Raw genomic sequence first — 17,538 nt, 5'->3', positions numbered from 1 at the left:
ATATCAATATAAACCAAGAATGATAGATACCAGGTTTGCTCGTTAGGTATGGTCAAAAAAAAAAATGTTTGAGGGGAACATTGGATTCTACGTCATTCGTTTTGTGTTTCAATAAGCTAAAGCGAAACTAAACGACTAAACGCATCAAGAAGACTCCTAAAAGACGCTGACTAAATAGAAAGCAACCTGTTTGAGAAAACATAAAAAACAATTTCGCACGTGACTGAGCTGGAATCCGTGCAAACTGAGAGCATAAATCATTCACTATACAGAGCCTGCATCGACTCTTCTACAGAGTACACTAAACTTTTCTTTCTTAATCGATAAATACCGGCAGCGCGGTCTCTGTTATTATTATTATTATTAGAAGGCCATTACGCACTGCGACCAGAGCTGATCTATTGTGAAAGGCCTATTTTTGTAACCCTAGAGTTTTAGGCTTTTTAAAAATTTTAGCACAATTTTGGGTTTGTTGTTCCAAAGATTGCGTGGAGATACTACGATACCACCAAGGTGATGAAGTCTCTGTCTACCCAACGCAGGACATTCACAAAGCACATGTTCTGAGCTTTCTATGTCCATTTCGCAAAAGCGGCAGACATTGGTCTCAGATAGACCAATATTATTTAGATGATACCTCAGGCTGCAGTGATCAGTATCTGATCCTGTTAAAAGACGCAGATCTACTCTGCTTAGTGAGAGAAGTTTGTCAGATATTCCTTTTTTGGGACTTAGGAATAGTTTGGCTTGACGCTGACCGGCACAGTTTAGCCAGTGTGCAGCAAATTTTCTTTCTTCCCATTTCCTAAGGAATTCATTAAAGTGGCTTTTTCAGAGTCCACAGAAAGGCTCAGGAGCAGAAAGTTGCATATTTGCTCCTTGTTTTGCAAGGTCATCAGCCTTTTCATTTCCCTCATGTCCTTCATGTCCCGGAATCCAGCCTAGTGTTACTATGTTGAGGTTTCCTAACGTGTTGGGAAGGCTTAGGTAATCATTTACCAATTTAGAGGTGATAGTTGTTGATAGAAGGGCTTTTAGAGCCGCTTGGCTATCTGAAAGTATGTAGATGTGAGTACCTCTCATTTTCCTGCTAAGGCATTCTCTCACACATATTTCAATGGCATGTACTTCTGCCTGGAATATTGTTGAGTAGAGTCCCATCGGAATCGATTTTTTGAGTTTAGGCCCATTGATTCCTGCCCCTGTTCTACCATTTTCCAATTTGGACCCATCAGTAAACCATAGCGGTCTCTAATTAACACCTCTGTTGTTTACCTCTGCTCTAATCCAATATATTAACGAAATCAATTGCGCGAACGACGATTTAACAGTTCTCTGCAGTAACTGGCTTAGTTTTCTACAGCAAGGACAACCATAACATTTTAGCTGCTGCTAATGGCACATAAATCAGAGAATGTTAATGAATTCGTTCTCTGTATAAATGTTGACAACATAAAATTTTCCAGTTCTTCTCTGTTAAATCACTGTTGAATTGTTAACTAACGGATTTGCGCTCTTCGTTTCACAATTTTGCTACTTCGCAACTTTTTTATGCGCTCGGCTCGTATATCCTTATCAACCAATCAACAAATCAACCAATTGCGCGTTTTTTTAGACGCGTCGCTCTACTTATTTCACGTTTCCTTTTTATCCCCTCAATGCTAAAAAAAAATGTTAAAGTAATCTTCCACTTTCGATCCACCTAGTTTTGTATGAATGCTGCGAGAATGTACAGACACAAAATTTACGATTCTAACTATGACTAAGTTTATAGAAAAAAGCGAAAAAGTAAAAATTTATATAAATAGTTAAAAGAGAAACAGAAATATGTAGTTGATTGTGAGATTAAAAATTATTAATGTTTTCCAAACTATGAAATTTAAACGACTTAAGAAATACATATGTGCAAATCCAGTGCTAAAAAGGGTAATATACAACAAAAATATACATACGATAAAAAATATAAATACAAAATAATGCAACAACAACAAAACAAAAAAACAAGATTTACAAGAACATTCACAATTTTTAGACTGAAATCTAGTAACAGTAAACAGTAAAAAAAACAAAAAACAGAAGAAAACAACAACAAAAATTGTAATCTAATGCATACATACATACATACGCATGTATGTATGTGAATATCATTATATTCAGTTAAACAAAATGAATCAGGAAACGCTAATAGAAACTCTGCCACTGATTCGAAAATCAATTGGGCGTTTAAGGCCGTATGAAATTTGAGAAATGCGCAAATTTTTAAATAATTTTTATAATTCTTTTTTGTAAACACTTATTGAAAGAATACAATAAAAAAAATACTGTTAAGTCGTAAGCTTCAAATCATACAACACTCGTACTCGTTTGTGTACTGCAAAAAAAATAAAATTCAAAAACCAACAAACACAACAATGAGCACAAGTTAAGTTAATATAAAAAATTAGTTGATGCGTAACTACCATTAGCGAGTGCGTAGGTGCGAATATCCGTGCATGAACAGCAAATAACAGAAAAAGTTTTTTCTAACAGCGGTCGCTCCTCGGCAGGCAAAGGCCAATATGTTAAAAAATTCTCTTGTAAAATTTTAAGTTGATATCTTGATTACTTATTGTGTTATATTCGACAGCGCGAAAAAAATGGTATTTCGAGAAAAACGCGATTAAGGGGTTATATATAGTTAGAACACCGAAAAAAAAGCGAATTTTCCAGAATTTTTTTCTGAGGAAACTTTTTAATTTATTGATCTTAAAATGGGTACACATATTATGTTATCTTTTAACTGTATTTTAAGTTGTAATATTAGTAAAAACATTTATTCGGAAAGGAGCTACAGCTGATCTCCAGGAGCTCCTCTCAAAAAAGACGTTTTGCGGTGGTCACTATATCCCGGAACTGGATACTCTGAATTTAAAAAACCGAGCAGATTTCGTTAAAGTTATGTCAAATCTAGTAATTAATCGAAGGAATAGGCAAAATACAATTTTTGACAAAATGGCGGTTTCTCAAAAAAAAAAAATCGATTTTTGATCAAAATTTCAGCCTTAAAATATTTATAAAAAAATAAATATTTATCGGTGAAAAAAAATCTTCGACTAATTACTAAAACATAAAATAGCTGCAACGAAATTGAAGAAGAGACTATAAAACACTTTCTATGCTGGTGCATGGCTCTGTATAGAAGAAGGTTCAATATTTTAGGAAAAAGTTCCCTGAATAACTTGGCAATATAAAAATAACAAGTCTTGTTATGTATATTAAAGCCACAGATTGGTTCAATGAGGACAATATAGAGTGAGGAGAGGGACAGCCCTGGTGATATCACAATGGGCCTACAGCAGGCCTAGGTGTGTCAAGCGACAACTACTGTACCTACCTACTAAACAATATATTTAAGAAGCTCGTGTTTAAATTTGAAGCTAATCGGTTTAGCCGTTTTCGAGTAATGTTGGTCACCGACTTTGAAAACAACATTTTGAGAAAAACGCGTTTAAAGTTTGAAAAGCACTGCACTGCCGCTCCGGCTTTATACTTTCAAGCACTCTGAAACGCCTTTTCAAATTTGTGTGTAACTTCGAAAATATTCACCGGAACGATATTGAATTTTCTGTGTGTTTTCTTAAATCTATGTACATTAAGAAAGAAATAAAATATAAAAAAATCGATTTTTTTTAATTCCAACTGTATATAACGCCTTAAAGTTGTCATTCTTACTCATATTTCGTTCGACGCGCATCACTTCACAGACTCTATAGGGACTTTTTACACTTTCTATTAAGCTTAAAACATTGAAAAGATATTCTTTAGATTGTAAATGAATTTTTAAAGCAAAAAAAGAAAACAAATGGAAAATTTGAAAGTTCTGGAGGAGCTGTGCCCTCCTTAATATTGACTAATTGTGCTCAAGCTGCTTCTTCCCAATCTTACATTTAGTTAACTCAAATTTTTACAGCAACTCCTTAATTATCGAACTGTAATCCGTAGTGCATAAGTCGCCAATGTAGGCGGAACTGTGTTGCGTTCCGGTTCGAAAAACTTCTTTTTGGTATGCAAAGTGTGGATAATTTTTACAAGTCGCACCCAGCTTCGTGTTAGAAAGGAAATATTTGCTTTAACCACCAGACAGACGCCTTAGCATATATTTTTTTCTCAATTAATGTTTAAGTGACGAACTTAAATTTTACTCAAATTATTTGCGTACGTAACACATAATTTTAAGTTGAAAGCACAAGCGTCGAGTTTCTTTGAGATAACACGCAAATGTAAAAAATAAAAAAAAAATAGCTAGAAAGTGAAATGTTATTATTCGCAGAAAAGTTACTAAATATTGCAGATCATGCAAAAAGGCAAAGAGAATCAGTAGATTGCAATAGGAAAAACGAACTAGATAAGTCAAATTTTTGAATGTAAAACAAAAGCAAACGCAGAATTTGCGAATATTGAAAAAAAGAAACTAGAAAAGATGAACAAATGCAGAGATATTTTTAAAAAGTGCAAAAATGCAATCAGATGTGTTTTATTTTGAGATGTGAAAAGCTGTGCGCACGTAAGTAAATTGTTTTTTTTTTTAAGTGCGAAAAAAAATAAAAATAAAAAAAAAACTAACGAAGTGGCCAGCACGTATTTCAACTTCATTTTTTTTTTTTCTTCCCGCGGCATCATTACATTCCTCGTTGTACCAATTGTTTTTTCGCGCTTGGCGAAATCCAACTTCTACTGCGGCGGTGATACGTAGAGACCGATAAACGCTGCTCCATTGCTCCTGCATGCCGGATTGGTGGGCAGTTCTCTCTGAGAGCAGGAGTGAGAGTCGAGTGGCGAGTGGCGAGACTGCGGGCTGTCTGTTGCGATTGCAGCTATCCGATGTCGTACATTCTTGACGTAGTTGGAAGTACGTTTTTTGCTGCACAGAGGCGTGTTCATAGTTTGGCTACACAAAGGTAATGATCCGAGTCGATGGGCACACGGATCATACGTACTTACATATAAAACACCACAAGCGCAGCTTGATCGATTTGGTTTCGTGTTCTTCGATCAGGAGACAGCCCGGTAGCTTGGTGTATCTTCTTATGCTGGAATCTGGTGCCACAGACTACCATGTTTCGAGCTGCGGCGAAGTAGATCGGTCTCTGTCCGTTATAGGATGCTTCGTTGTGCCAGCTACCTTGCCCACTCTGGCATTGAAGTCGCCAAGGACGATTTTCATGTCGTGGTGGGGGAAGAGCTCAGAGCAACGTTCCAGGCGCTCATAGCAGAAATCTTTGGTCGCATCATCCTTCTCTTCCATCAGGGGGTGGGCGCAAATGAGCGAGATGTAGAAAAATCTCGCTTTGATGCGGATTATTGCGATTTTTTTTTGTTTTTTGTCGGGACAGACTAGCAAGTATAGCACTCAGACACAATGAAGTCCATTGTACTGCAGTCGGGCTCCCTTTTTAATTTTCTTTAAATCTAGTCGACCTCCAAAGAAATCTGAGTAGTGTCAAGGAACCAAGGTGGTCGCTTCTTAACACATTAACGCCAAAGACCTCAAGCCTGATTCGAGCGAAGGCCGGGCAGACGCATAGAAAGTGGTCCGCCGTCTCATCCTCCTCTCCACATGCTGAGCAGTGTACAATGTCTGAGATGCCCACCTTTTTCATGTGCTATGCCCATAGAAAGTGGCCCGTCATCAGTTCAACCAATTGCCTACATTCCCCTCTGCTTAATGACAAGAGGAACTGCGACAGTCGGTCGGACATGATAGGTAACATCAGTTTTGTTCATCTGCAGCCTCTCTCAGCCTGCCAAACTCGCTTGTGGGATAGAATAACCCGTTTGCTAACCGTGGCTTGGAAGGTAGTGGCAGAACGGGTTCAGAGCCAAGGAAATTGACCTCAGATCCCATCCTAGCTAAAGAGTCGGAGATCTCATTACCCGCGATACCACGTGACCCGGGACCCACGTTAGCATCAGGCTATTATGTCTACCGACTAAGATCAGCCTGGATTTACAGGACTCAACTACCCTTGAAGTGGTTGGAGCGCTGTCGAAAGCCATGAGCGCAGCTTTGCTGTCGCTGCTGACACATATAGATCTGCCTCTCCATCGATTTTCCACAACAAAGTTCACCGCTTCTTGAACAGCATACACCTCCGCTTGAAATACAGATGCGTGCATTACAAGAGCAAAGTGCAGTTTTGTCCCGCCGGATTCCACGTAGACACCAGAGCTGGAACCGTGCTCTGTCCTGGATCATCCACGAAAATGCGAGAACAGTGTTTGCCGGGCCCATTTTCAGAGTTTGACCACAGTCGAGCCTCTGGCAGCACCGCACTGTACCTCTTGTCAAGTACGACCCTGGATGACATGGAGCCAAGGCGTATGGCGAGGATCATTGGATCGAAGTCCATGCCTACTCTGTTGTCCAATGCTGGACAGGGGCCGTACCAATTCCCATTGTGTTTCAGCCTGGAGATGGCCTTCAAGGCCGCCCTTTGGATGAAAACTTCAAGCGGTGGTAGACTAACCAGACCATTTGATGCCGAGCCTGAAGTAGTCGGAAAAGCTCCGGTGCAACAGATGGCCACAGTGCGTTGTAGTCTCGATAAGGTCCTTCTGACTCCCACGAGAGAGAGTCTACCACTGATGCCTAATAGGTCTTATCATAGCTGTGTAGATCCATATGACCTTACTAGGAGAAATACCCCACGTTTTCCCAATGGACTTCTGGAAACTGTAGTCCAATGGATTCGGATCTGCACTTCCAGATGGCCAATCTTCTGCTGCTATGAACCCAGAAATATTGTTTTTTAGCCACTGCTGGGTGGTTTTTGCCTTATGGGCTGGAGCGGAATCTTACTAGAAGATCCAGTGCTCTCCATTGAAGAAAGTACTGCCCAACTGCTTCACTACGCCTTCTAAACCTTCCCCCTGGTACACTTTGGCCACGGTCTTAACCTTTTTTCGCAGAAATATAGCGATGTAACGCATTTACGAGACACTCCCATCCAAACTATTTGGAGGCTGGATGGTGGCCACCTTCGAACTAGATTTTTTTGCGTCTTTAGTTGATTTAGCATAGATTTCGTCGTTTTGCTTTTTAAAAACGTCTTCAATAGTGAAAACTTTCTCATCTGTGAGAGGAATATTTTCATGTCCGGTGACCGCGTGCCACCGAAGAAGCTGCTTGTATCTGTCGAGTCTAATCAAGCGCGTTGTCAAAAGATGACTAGTTGAGTGACGGAAGGCTTTCATTTGGAGATCATTTCTAATTAGTCTTGACAAGGATCTGATCGATGCATTCAATCATTCAATATAATCACAATCAAGTTTTAGTAAAATTACGAAATTATAGTTTTATTAAAAAGTATTAGATATAATAAATACTTTCCATTACTTTGCATACGCATTTAACGTGTCGGTTATTTGCCGTATATATGCACACATCTCAAATCCATAAACGTCATTTTAAAATTTTAAGCTTCCTGTGACTTTATAAAACGTTCCCTTTTCCGATGAATGCAACGCACACAAATGCACTTCACTACATTCAACTTTACCAAAATCGTAATCACCAAATCGTTTTAATATTTCGCGTGCGTCGAATGCGCCCGCCGCTTTGTCATCAATCTGCTTACGGTACCGATTGTTCATCACAGTCATATGCAGCTTCACCGCATCGCGTTCGTGATCGTCGATACCCAAACCACTACGCAAAAATGGCTGCATGGCCAAATTGGAAAACTTTTGTAATTCTGGCGATTCAATGCAAGCATACAGTACGCGCACAGCACTCGGATCGTCATTCATGATCTCCAGACCGCGCACCTGCACTTGAAATGGCGTATGTAGATCGGCAAGGAAAGCTCTGCAAGGAGGAAATACATGAAATAAATCTACATATGAAAAAAAAACTACTTATTTTGCAAAACACCACGCTCACTTGCAACTTTGCAGGACCTCAACCGCTTTCGCACGTTCCGCATCATCCAGCAACACACACACGCACAGCGTTAAATGTATGCATTCGTCAGATGGGAAGAGATTTTCATCAATACCTGGCAAATTCAAAGCCAGTATTTGCGCCTACAGGGGACAATATACTCGTAATTGAGATATATGTACTTAAAGGCAATATACATTCTGTCAAAAAAGTACTGGGAATTGTTCAATAACACGCAAAACAATTGTTTAATCATCAAAATTCATTTTGTCGCCTTCAAAATAGGCTCCATTCGAAGCAATACACATATGCCAATGATTAGTTCAGTAATCAAACCACTTTTTAAACGCGTTTGAAGAGATCTTCTTCAGCTCCTTCAGTGAATTCTCCTTAATGGCCTCTAGCGGCAAGTTAAGTTTTGGAAAAAGAAAAAAGTTACAGGTGTCTAAATCCGATGAATACGGTGGTTGTTCGATGATATTTGCCGAGTTTTTGCTCAAAAAAGTGTTCACAATATGAGCATTGTGAGACGGTGCGTTATCGTGCGAGATCCAAGAGTTTTCTTTCCACCAATTGGGCCGTTTCCTACGCACATTTTCTCTCAAGCGTCGCATAGCTTACACAAAATATTCCTTATTTACCGTAGAACTCTTTGGAACGAATTCCGAGTGCACAACTCCCTGATAATCAAAGAGAACGAGTAGCACGACTTTCACTTTTGACCGACTTTGACGTGGCTTTTCGAGTTTCGGCTCATGTGGATAGCGCCATTCAGCCGCCTGTTGACTGGTTTGCATGTCAAACTCATACAGGGTTTGATTGAAAAGTAATGAGCCTTATTTTTTTAAGCAGTCTTTCAATTCGGATGTCACAGTTTTTTGGATCGCCTCGATGGAGTCGAAACGCCTCCCCTTCAGCTTTCTTTTCAGGCGCGGGAACAAGAAAAAGTCCAGAGGGGACAGGTCTGGGCTGTAGGGAGGTTGGGGAAGCACCGGAACCCCCAGCTTGGCCAATGCAGAGGTGCAGAGGAAGGCGGTGTGCGCCGGCGCATTGTCGTGATGAAGGGTCCAATTGTTGACGAGATCGGGCCGAACCCGGGCGACGCAGTTTTTCAGCCGAAGGAGCACTTCTTTGTAAAATGCCGCGTTTACAGTGCTTCCTGGAGGTACAAACTCCTTGTGGACGATGCCTCGAGAGTAGAAAAAGATGATCAGCTGCATTTTCGCCACTGCAAAATCCTAACACACCTTTAAAACAGCTTTCACGCGCGGAGCGATGTTGACTGCTCCGCTGTTGCCAGCGAACTGGGACCGGTTTCTAGTGGAAGGGGAAGGTCCAACGATCACTTTCCCCCACCAGCCGATTCGGTTGATCGCTTGGCAGACGCTCCGTTACTCTTCAATCAAACCCTGTATACCCACGTCTCATCACCTGTTATGATGCGCTGGATAAACGTTGGGTCCAAGTTCACAGAATTGCTTGAGATCTTCAGCCACCTTCTTCCGATGATTTTTGAAAATTGTGAAAGAAATCCAACTCTCTTATAACGAGTCGAGCAGCCACGCGTCTCATGCCCAATTTATGGTGTAAAATGTTGCGAATTGATTGGTGAGACACGCTAAAGTCACGAGTTACCTCTCTCAAACTTAAATGATGGTTTTCCAGCACCATTTTCTTGACTTTGTCGACGTTTTCATCCGTTAAAGACGTTGATGGGCGACCACATCGGGGCAAATCTTCCACGACTTCTCGGCCCTCTGCAAAAGCCTTATTTAAGCCAAATTCTTTGTTCGATATTTTTATCCATAGTGAAAATCGCAGAGCACACCTGCGGTTGACTGATATAAAAGTAATTAAATGCCAAAAACAAGCTAATTGACATATCACGCTCAAACTCTGCGACACTGTAGAGGAAAGTTGTACCAACATTCTAGCAAAAAAACAAAAATTTAGACATACTATACTTGTATGTGTAATGCGCGCTTTTTAAATCTGCAATTCCCGATATTTTTTTGACAGAATGTAAACTAATCACCTTAAAATCAATGTATTTCTCCTTTACTTCGCCGTAATTTAACGCCACACAGGTGAAGTGCGTCGGTCTCATACGCTTACGCAGTGAAACTAATAGCAAATGTATTTTTCTACGTGCTGCCATAACGCTACTGCGTGTTTTGCCTAAAACGTTTTTAAATACATTTTTCACAAATCCCTTTCTGATTCAGTATTACACTTTGGCAGAACTTACCTTTTATAGAAACATCTTCAGCCTTTTTCTGTCCCCCACCACCACCATCTCTGCTGCGTGGCACATAAATATCTGTTTGTGTTTCCGATTCAATGCGTCGTTTTGTGGTGCCTTTGAAACCGATCAATCCGCCATAAAAACTCCTGCAACAAAGCAAAACTGCATTAAGTTCAAGGTCCAAGGAAATGTGAATCCTTACTGTGCCACATGCAGAGTCAATTTGTAGTAGCTATTTGGAAGTTCTTCCAGAATGAAATCGGCGCCCTCCTCCTGTTCATCATCATCGTCCTCGTCATACAAGTCTGGAAAACCAATTAATAATTAGCAGAACGAAGGTTGATGTTGATATTCATTGCTTACCCTGCTCCGTGTAAGTATTTTCCGACTTTTTCGACTCTGGCTGCCGTTGGCGCTGCATGGCCGCTAGTTGATTACCGAAATCTTCGTGTATTAGATTAATGCGATAGCAACGGTTGTTGTCCAAGCGTTGCACAGGTGGTGCTAATAATTCACGGCTCATAATCGCAGTAGTTTTTAGTGAAAACAAATCATATAAAAATTGTATTCAAACGGCAAATTATTAGGTGTGTTTCTGTACCAACTAATTGTAGTAATTAATTTTGTTTCCTTTTAATAATTTGTACCAATTATTTCAACAAGCAATGACTTTTTGTGAAGTTTGTACCTAAAAATTTGGGAAATTTACACAACAAAATTTCCTTTCTTTCCACGTTGGATTCTAGTTTGTGGAAACAGTTCGGATTTGTAACCAACCTCGAACAGTTACTTCTGCAGCACTCCCTCAAAAATGTATGTGAAATATTTTATGCTATTCAAAACTCAAAAGAGCAAACAAGTAATACGTTATTAGGGGAAGATAGAAATTCGTGGAAGAAGCGAAAATATAGTTATGTTTCCCTGAAAAGTGCAAATTTTCCGTTATTGCAATTGCTTTGATACTTTTTTTTGCAAGTATATTTAAATTAAATTGGGAGGGTATCCCTGGTAGTGGCAGGCTAATCACCTACCCTGCCAGAAATCAAAATAGATTAACGAAACCAACACAAGACTGAGTCTTGTCGAGGCCCTATTCTCCCAAGTGTAGTAAACGAGGAAAGAAAGAAAACAAAACCTGGATGCTAAGTCCATTGTACAATGGCCACAGATGACCAATGGCTACGTTATGGAGTACTGTACAGCGGAATTATGCCCTTTTGTTTTATATGTATGGTGAAGAATCAAGAATGATAAAATAAGATTGCGCCTACCGAATTCAGTGTGACGTCATTGCTGTGAATATACAAACATAAGAGAGGCAGCTTACTTGTTTGTAAATAGGAAAAACAAGGCGTATCTATAGAAGGCGAAGTTATTGGAATAATTAATCTCCTCTTCTTCCATTCGACTTTAATTTGGAAATGCCTGTAAACCTGAGTGGCAGCAAGTCTTTCATTTAATCTCTCACATTCTTCTATTCTCTTTCTCTTGACAGTTTTAATTTAAAAAATGATGTTGCTACTTGAATACCACCACCTTGAATATATTCGCCTTGAGGAAGAGTAAATGCCGATTTCCACAGGGAAACATTTTGTTCCTGGGAGAAGAGAGAGACAGAGCATTTTGTTGTTGTTGTTGTAGCAACATAAACATTCCCCGTGCATATACAAGGAATTCTGCTGAAGTGACAGTCCCTGAATATAAATCCGGGTTGTTCCGGTTACGTAGAGCCGACTGTCGTGGGGATTTTGTCTCCCACACTGGCGACACGCTTTGTATTCTTATTCGTATTTTCAATCTTAAAGTTGGATACAAAACAATTTTTGACAGTTGCTTCTTTCGTTTTCTTCTTTTGTGAGAGGAAGTTTTGAGTTCTGTGTTGGGTTTCAATTAAAGGAAGAAATCAACCATTGTTAACATCAGAACGCTGCTTGGGAAATGTAGAATGGTTTTTGCTAGTAAAATAGGTATGATTTAAAAACTTATGGGACATATTTATGTTGAATTAATTTCTTTTTATAAGTTTATTTAATTTAAAAATCACAATTATCAAACCATTTGTTGATATTTACAAACAATAAATTACTTTTCATTTTCGATATTTGTATGGTGCACTTTAAGCGAGGACGTCAGCCGCTTGTAAAAATCGCGATATATTAATTAGCGGTTTACGGAAGGCGCCACCTTACGTATTCCGTACATGGTGATGTCTCCACCTTCGATTGATTTTCTCCAACGTGAAAATATACGAATTGCGTAGTCAAAATAAAAACGACGAAATCAGCTGTTTTCTTGATTGCCGAAACTTACATTGAATTTTCACCTCCCGATATACTGAATTTTCACCTCACCAGTTGACTTTTTTCTGCACGTGCAATACCAATTTGTTAAAACACCAAGCATTTTTCTATTTTCCATTAATTGTTTTCGTAAAAAAAGAGTTTTTGTATAATAACATTAAGATGGCGCCACCACCACCGGGCAGTGAACCACCAAAATCATGGAAAAAAATAAATGAAGAGCGAAAAGCTCTGAAAAAGCAACGCAAACAAGAGAAACTGCTGAAAGATTTGGAGAAAAATGCAAAGTCTGAATTGGACGCAGCAGAACCTACGGAAAAGCCCAAGTTGCAACCTTCAACTATTAGCATTGCCGTCCCCGGTTCCATACTCGAAAATGCACAATCGGCTGAGCTGCGTTCATACGTAGCCGGTCAGATAGCGCGCGCAGCGTGTATTTTCCGCGTGCATGAAGTGATTGTGTTCGACGATGTAGGCGTGGCTACGGCACGGGAAACACAGCGCAACTATGATGCAGACGATGCCGAAGATGCAACAAATGGTGATGGCTTAACAGCAGTAACAGTGCGGAAAAGTTGCCTGCAATTGGCACGTATTCTACAATACTTGGAGTGTCCACAGTATCTGCGCAAATTCTTTTTCCCTCTACATAAAGATCTACAATACTCCGGTCTATTGAATCCATTGGATACGCCACATCATTTACGACAACAGAATGTTTTCCTCTATCGCGAAGGTATTATTTGTGATAAAAGAGCAAAGGATGGGTATTCGTATGTCAATGCTGGTTTACTGAATGATGTGCTGGTTAATAAGGCAATCGAAGCGGGTGTACGGGTAACAGTCAAATTGGACAATGTGCGAGGTAAGCTCGGAGACTACTTACCTTATTTAGATCTATGTGGTATTTAATGTTGTTTTTTTTTTCTAGATAACAGCAAAAAACTGCGCGGCACTGTAGTTAGTCCAGATGAACCGCGTCGCGAAACTGGCATCTACTGGGGCTACACAGTGCGCATTGCACATTCATTGGCAGAAATATTTACTAAATCACCTTATTCTGGAGGCTATGACCTAACTGTTGGCACATCAGATCGCGGTACCAATGTGCATGAGGTGCCAAATCGTTCATACAAATTCAACCATCTTCTTCTTGTGTTTGGTGGGCTCAAGGGTCTCGAAGCTGCGCTAGCAAATGATGACAAACTAAATGTAGATGATCCAGCGCTACTCTTTGATCATTATGTGAATGTGTTGCCGCGACAAGGATCGCGCACAATACGCACAGAAGAGGCATTATTAATTGCATTGGCAGCGTTGCAGGAGAAATTGCTGCCCAACGTGCCGGAAGTAGAGGAAAAACTTGACGAATATGAACTGCCGCGCAGTGATTACACAGGCATACGACCCGATGTAATGAAAAGCAATAAAAATAGTAAAAAACGTAAATTTTCGGATAATGTTGGCGAACCAGAGCATGCTGAAGTTGCATATCAGCAGGAACAGACAAAGTTTGAAGAGAAAACGTCACCGAAAAAGGCGAAAAAGAGTAAACATAATGGATCTTTGGCTGCCACGGAAATTGAAGTAAAACCAAAGTCGAAAATAACGAAGCAATTCAATAAGGGCTTAAACATGGATGGAAATGATGATGACTTTGAAGTGGTGCCAGCTAATGATAGCAAATCAACGGTTGCGTCGAAAGATTTGGGTGATTTGAGTCGCTTTGATTAGTTGATCATTTTAAAATGATGTTAAGTTAGTACAACGGTTTTAGAATTATGTATAATCTTTTCTATAATATGTATGTTATGTGTACATATATAAACTACTGCCTTTTTTTTGTAAGTAATTTGTCTATTTTGAAGTGTGGTGATGTAAATTAACTCTAAAGCTGTAGAAAGTTTTCGCGCCGCTCACTGCTAAATAGTTTCATGGACAAGGGCGAAAAAAAGTTTGATATTGTGGATAGTGAAAACCTTCAAGCCAGCTATGCACTCTCAAAAACATCAATCTTTCGATATATGTATGTACACTAGGACCGTACACAATTAAGTCCGAAGGGCCAGGCATCGTGGTATTTGTAATGTTGTTGTGTTGCGCTGGTGGCTTGCAAACGCCGTAATGCAACGTTTGGCTTTGGAGAAATGAGGCAAAAGAGACTGAATTGGAGGAGGATTGTTGATGAGGCTATGGTCCATAGATAATCTATGGTCCACCACAGACTGTTAAGCTGAGAGAGAGAGAGAGAGTAATGCCACGTTTTAGCCGAAATAGTAACAACATTTCAACACATCCTGATAATTTTGCATAGTGGTTGACATAATAGGTCTGTTCATGTAAAAATTATCCAGTAACTTTATTTCCAAGAATTCGCTCTCAAAGAGAAATAAGAAAAAAAAAACATAAACGCAAAATCAGTAACAATTTGCAAGTTTTACGAGCAGCCGAGTAAATTGCTTGCGGGAAAAATCACAAAAATTAAAAATTTTTCAGTTGAGCTACCTCGTATTTCATAAAAAAAAAAAAGCAAATACTATAAAATGCAAGCAAGCCACGTGTCGTACTTTGGCTGTACAATTTCGACATACGGTTGCCTAGTTTGGTTCAGAAGGGCTACAACACCACTAAATTAGAGAGAGTGCAAAGAACTGCATGTGTGGGCATCACTGGTGCCTGTAGAACATGTCCCACTGCTGCGCTCAACGTTATTCTGCACTTACTTCCTGTGGATCTGCAGGTTAAATCCATTGCTGCTCAGGGTGCTATTAGGCTGAAGTAGATTGGCCTTTGGAGACAACTTCCTGTAGAAGATAGTAGCATCTTGAAGCAGATCTCCCCGTCCTTCTCTGTCCTTCGCATTGATCTCTCTATCCGCCAACTGGGATTTGAGGGTTGTGCTAGAGCTATATTTCCGAGCAGGCAAGATGGGAAAGAGGGGAGGGTCGGCACGGATATAGATACCTCTGTTTTCACTGACGGATCCAAAATGGAGTCTGAAGTAGGAGCGGGGGCTAACTCTAAATCAGCCAGCATTTCGGTCTTCTTTAAACTGCCGGAAACAAGCAGCGTTTTTCAAGCAGAGATCTTCAAGGCATGCAAAATGCCTCGGGATCGCTGTTGGGAGGGATACATTAATATTTTTTCCGATAGTCAAGCTGCAATCAAGGCCCTGTCGTCGCCGTATTGCAGCTCTCTTCTGGTGAACTCCTATAAGGAGGAACTCAAACGACTCGAACGTGCAGGAAACATTTCCCTTATCTAGGTTCCTGGGCACAGGAATATAGAGGGAAATGAAATATCCGATGAGCTTGCCAGGAAAGGGTCGACAGAACCGGTTTCAGCTATCCCCCTCTCAGACATCGGTGTCCTTTTGTCTGTTGTTAAAGGGAAACTACACAATTTCTTTCTAAGAAAAGACAGATGGAGGTCTGTCTCATCATGTGCTATTTCGAAAACACCATGGCCTCAATACGATAGAAACAGAACGCTTAAGGTGATGGGAATCCCCCACCTTTAAATTTCCAAACTCATTGCGGTGTTCACTGGTCAGTGGGTTACCGGTACTCATGCGGAGAAGCTTGGGATTCCGTACAACCCCTATTGCAGAAGATATGGGGATCCTATAGAGAAAGGGACTGTTGAACACACTGCAAATGTCCGGTTCTGGCGGCTAGGCGCTTGAGATTCCTTAGCGTGCCCTTTGGGGATGACTTGAAGAAATTCTCCAGTCTACATCCCTTTTCTCTCCTCCGCTACATCAACCGCACTGGATGGCTGTAAACGGTTTTTTCTCTTCCCTAAATCCTTTCACAGGTAGGGGTCCAAATTATGGTATCAAAATGGCTCGTAAATGCTACTTGAAGTATACCTGGGGTATTCTTGCCTACCTACCTGCCTACCTACCTATAAAATGCAAAATAAGAAGCTGTCAGATGAAGAGCATTCCATTAGAAATTGTATTGTTGTGGTAATCACAGCTTTCTTCATACATATTTTCCTTGCTTCCATCTGTGCATGTATGTATGTATATGCACATATATTCGAAATTAGTTAATAACCAAGAAGTACAAGCACAAAACACAAAAGATATCTTCAAACTTTCGATGTGAAACTGCTGCAACGGTGGCTGGAGCTTGTGGTTCAGAAGTAAAGGGGTTTCCAATAAAAAGTGTTATTGGTGAATGGATTGCGCTATCGAGAGATGATTAACGACTTTTCATGGCCGGAAATGGATGGTATTGATCTGGACAAAGTTTATTTTCAACAAGACGGCGCTACGTGCCACACAAGCAACGAAACCATTGATCTGTTACGGGAAAAGTTTCCGGACCTTGTTATCTCTCGAAGAGGTAGAGGTGATCACAATTGGCCACCGAGATCTTGTGATTTAACACCTTGTGACTATCTTCTTTGGGGCCACGTGAAAGAGAAGGCCTACGTCAACAGCCCAGGGTCGATTCAAGACCTCGAAGATACATTTCCTGAAGCTATCGAGGACATAGAGCAGCCAATTTGCAATTCGGTTATGGAAAATTTCATGAAAAGGATATTGTCCTGTAAGCGTGGTCGACTTTATAATGAAATAAACATCCGATCATTTATATCAGGTCAGTCCATAAGTTCATGCGTTTTTTAAAGGTGGTTTTAAAATTGATAAAAAAGTATTTGGAGTATTTATTAATCAATAATATATTTTCCTTCATTATTTACAATGTCTTTCCAACGATTAGGCAAATTTTTAATTCCCTACTCAAAAAATGTTTTGTCCTTGGAGTGAAAATACGCTTCGATCCCCCTTTTTAAAGCTTCTTTTGAGGAGTAGTTCTTGTTACTCATATGGGATTGAAGTACACAGAAAAGGTGATAATCACAGGGAGCAATATTCGGAGAGTATGCTGGATGTGGCATTAGCTCCCATCCGAGCTCGTTCAGCGTGCCTAATGTTTGCTTTGCGCCCTTGAGGTCTTGCGTTGTCGTGGTGAAACAAAACTTTGCGCCTAAGGACATCGATTTTTTTTAAGTGCCTCATTCAGGTTTGATAGCTGATGGGAATAATAATCAGCAGTTAT

At 40.1% G+C, this 17,538-nt stretch overlaps 2 protein-coding genes across 2 annotated transcripts; one reads left to right on the top strand and one right to left on the bottom strand.

Moving 5' to 3' along the window:
• Positions 1–7,308: 7,308 nt before the first annotated feature.
• On the bottom strand, positions 7,309–10,767 carry LOC128867879 (activating signal cointegrator 1 complex subunit 1). Its single transcript, XM_054109453.1, has 6 exons — positions 10,530–10,767; positions 10,369–10,471; positions 10,170–10,312; positions 9,957–10,099; positions 7,922–8,064; positions 7,309–7,846 (listed from the first exon to the last, which is right to left on the bottom strand). Exons 1-6 carry the CDS (start codon positions 10,687–10,689, stop codon positions 7,447–7,449), a joined length of 1,092 nt encoding a protein of 363 aa, XP_053965428.1. The 5' UTR covers positions 10,690–10,767; the 3' UTR covers positions 7,309–7,446.
• A 1,670-nt stretch (positions 10,768–12,437) lies between these two features.
• LOC128867877 (putative methyltransferase C9orf114) lies at positions 12,438–14,743 on the top strand. The gene is made up of 2 exons (XM_054109447.1): positions 12,438–13,331; positions 13,398–14,743. Exons 1-2 carry the CDS (start codon positions 12,629–12,631, stop codon positions 14,198–14,200), a joined length of 1,506 nt encoding a protein of 501 aa, XP_053965422.1. The 5' UTR covers positions 12,438–12,628; the 3' UTR covers positions 14,201–14,743.
• Positions 14,744–17,538: the final 2,795 nt, after the last annotated feature.

Source organism: Anastrepha ludens, chromosome 6 (genome assembly GCF_028408465.1).
Source record: "Anastrepha ludens isolate Willacy chromosome 6, idAnaLude1.1, whole genome shotgun sequence".
NCBI lineage: Eukaryota > Metazoa > Arthropoda > Insecta > Diptera > Tephritidae > Anastrepha > Anastrepha ludens.
This window is presented reverse-complemented; position numbering and strand designations above follow the sequence as displayed.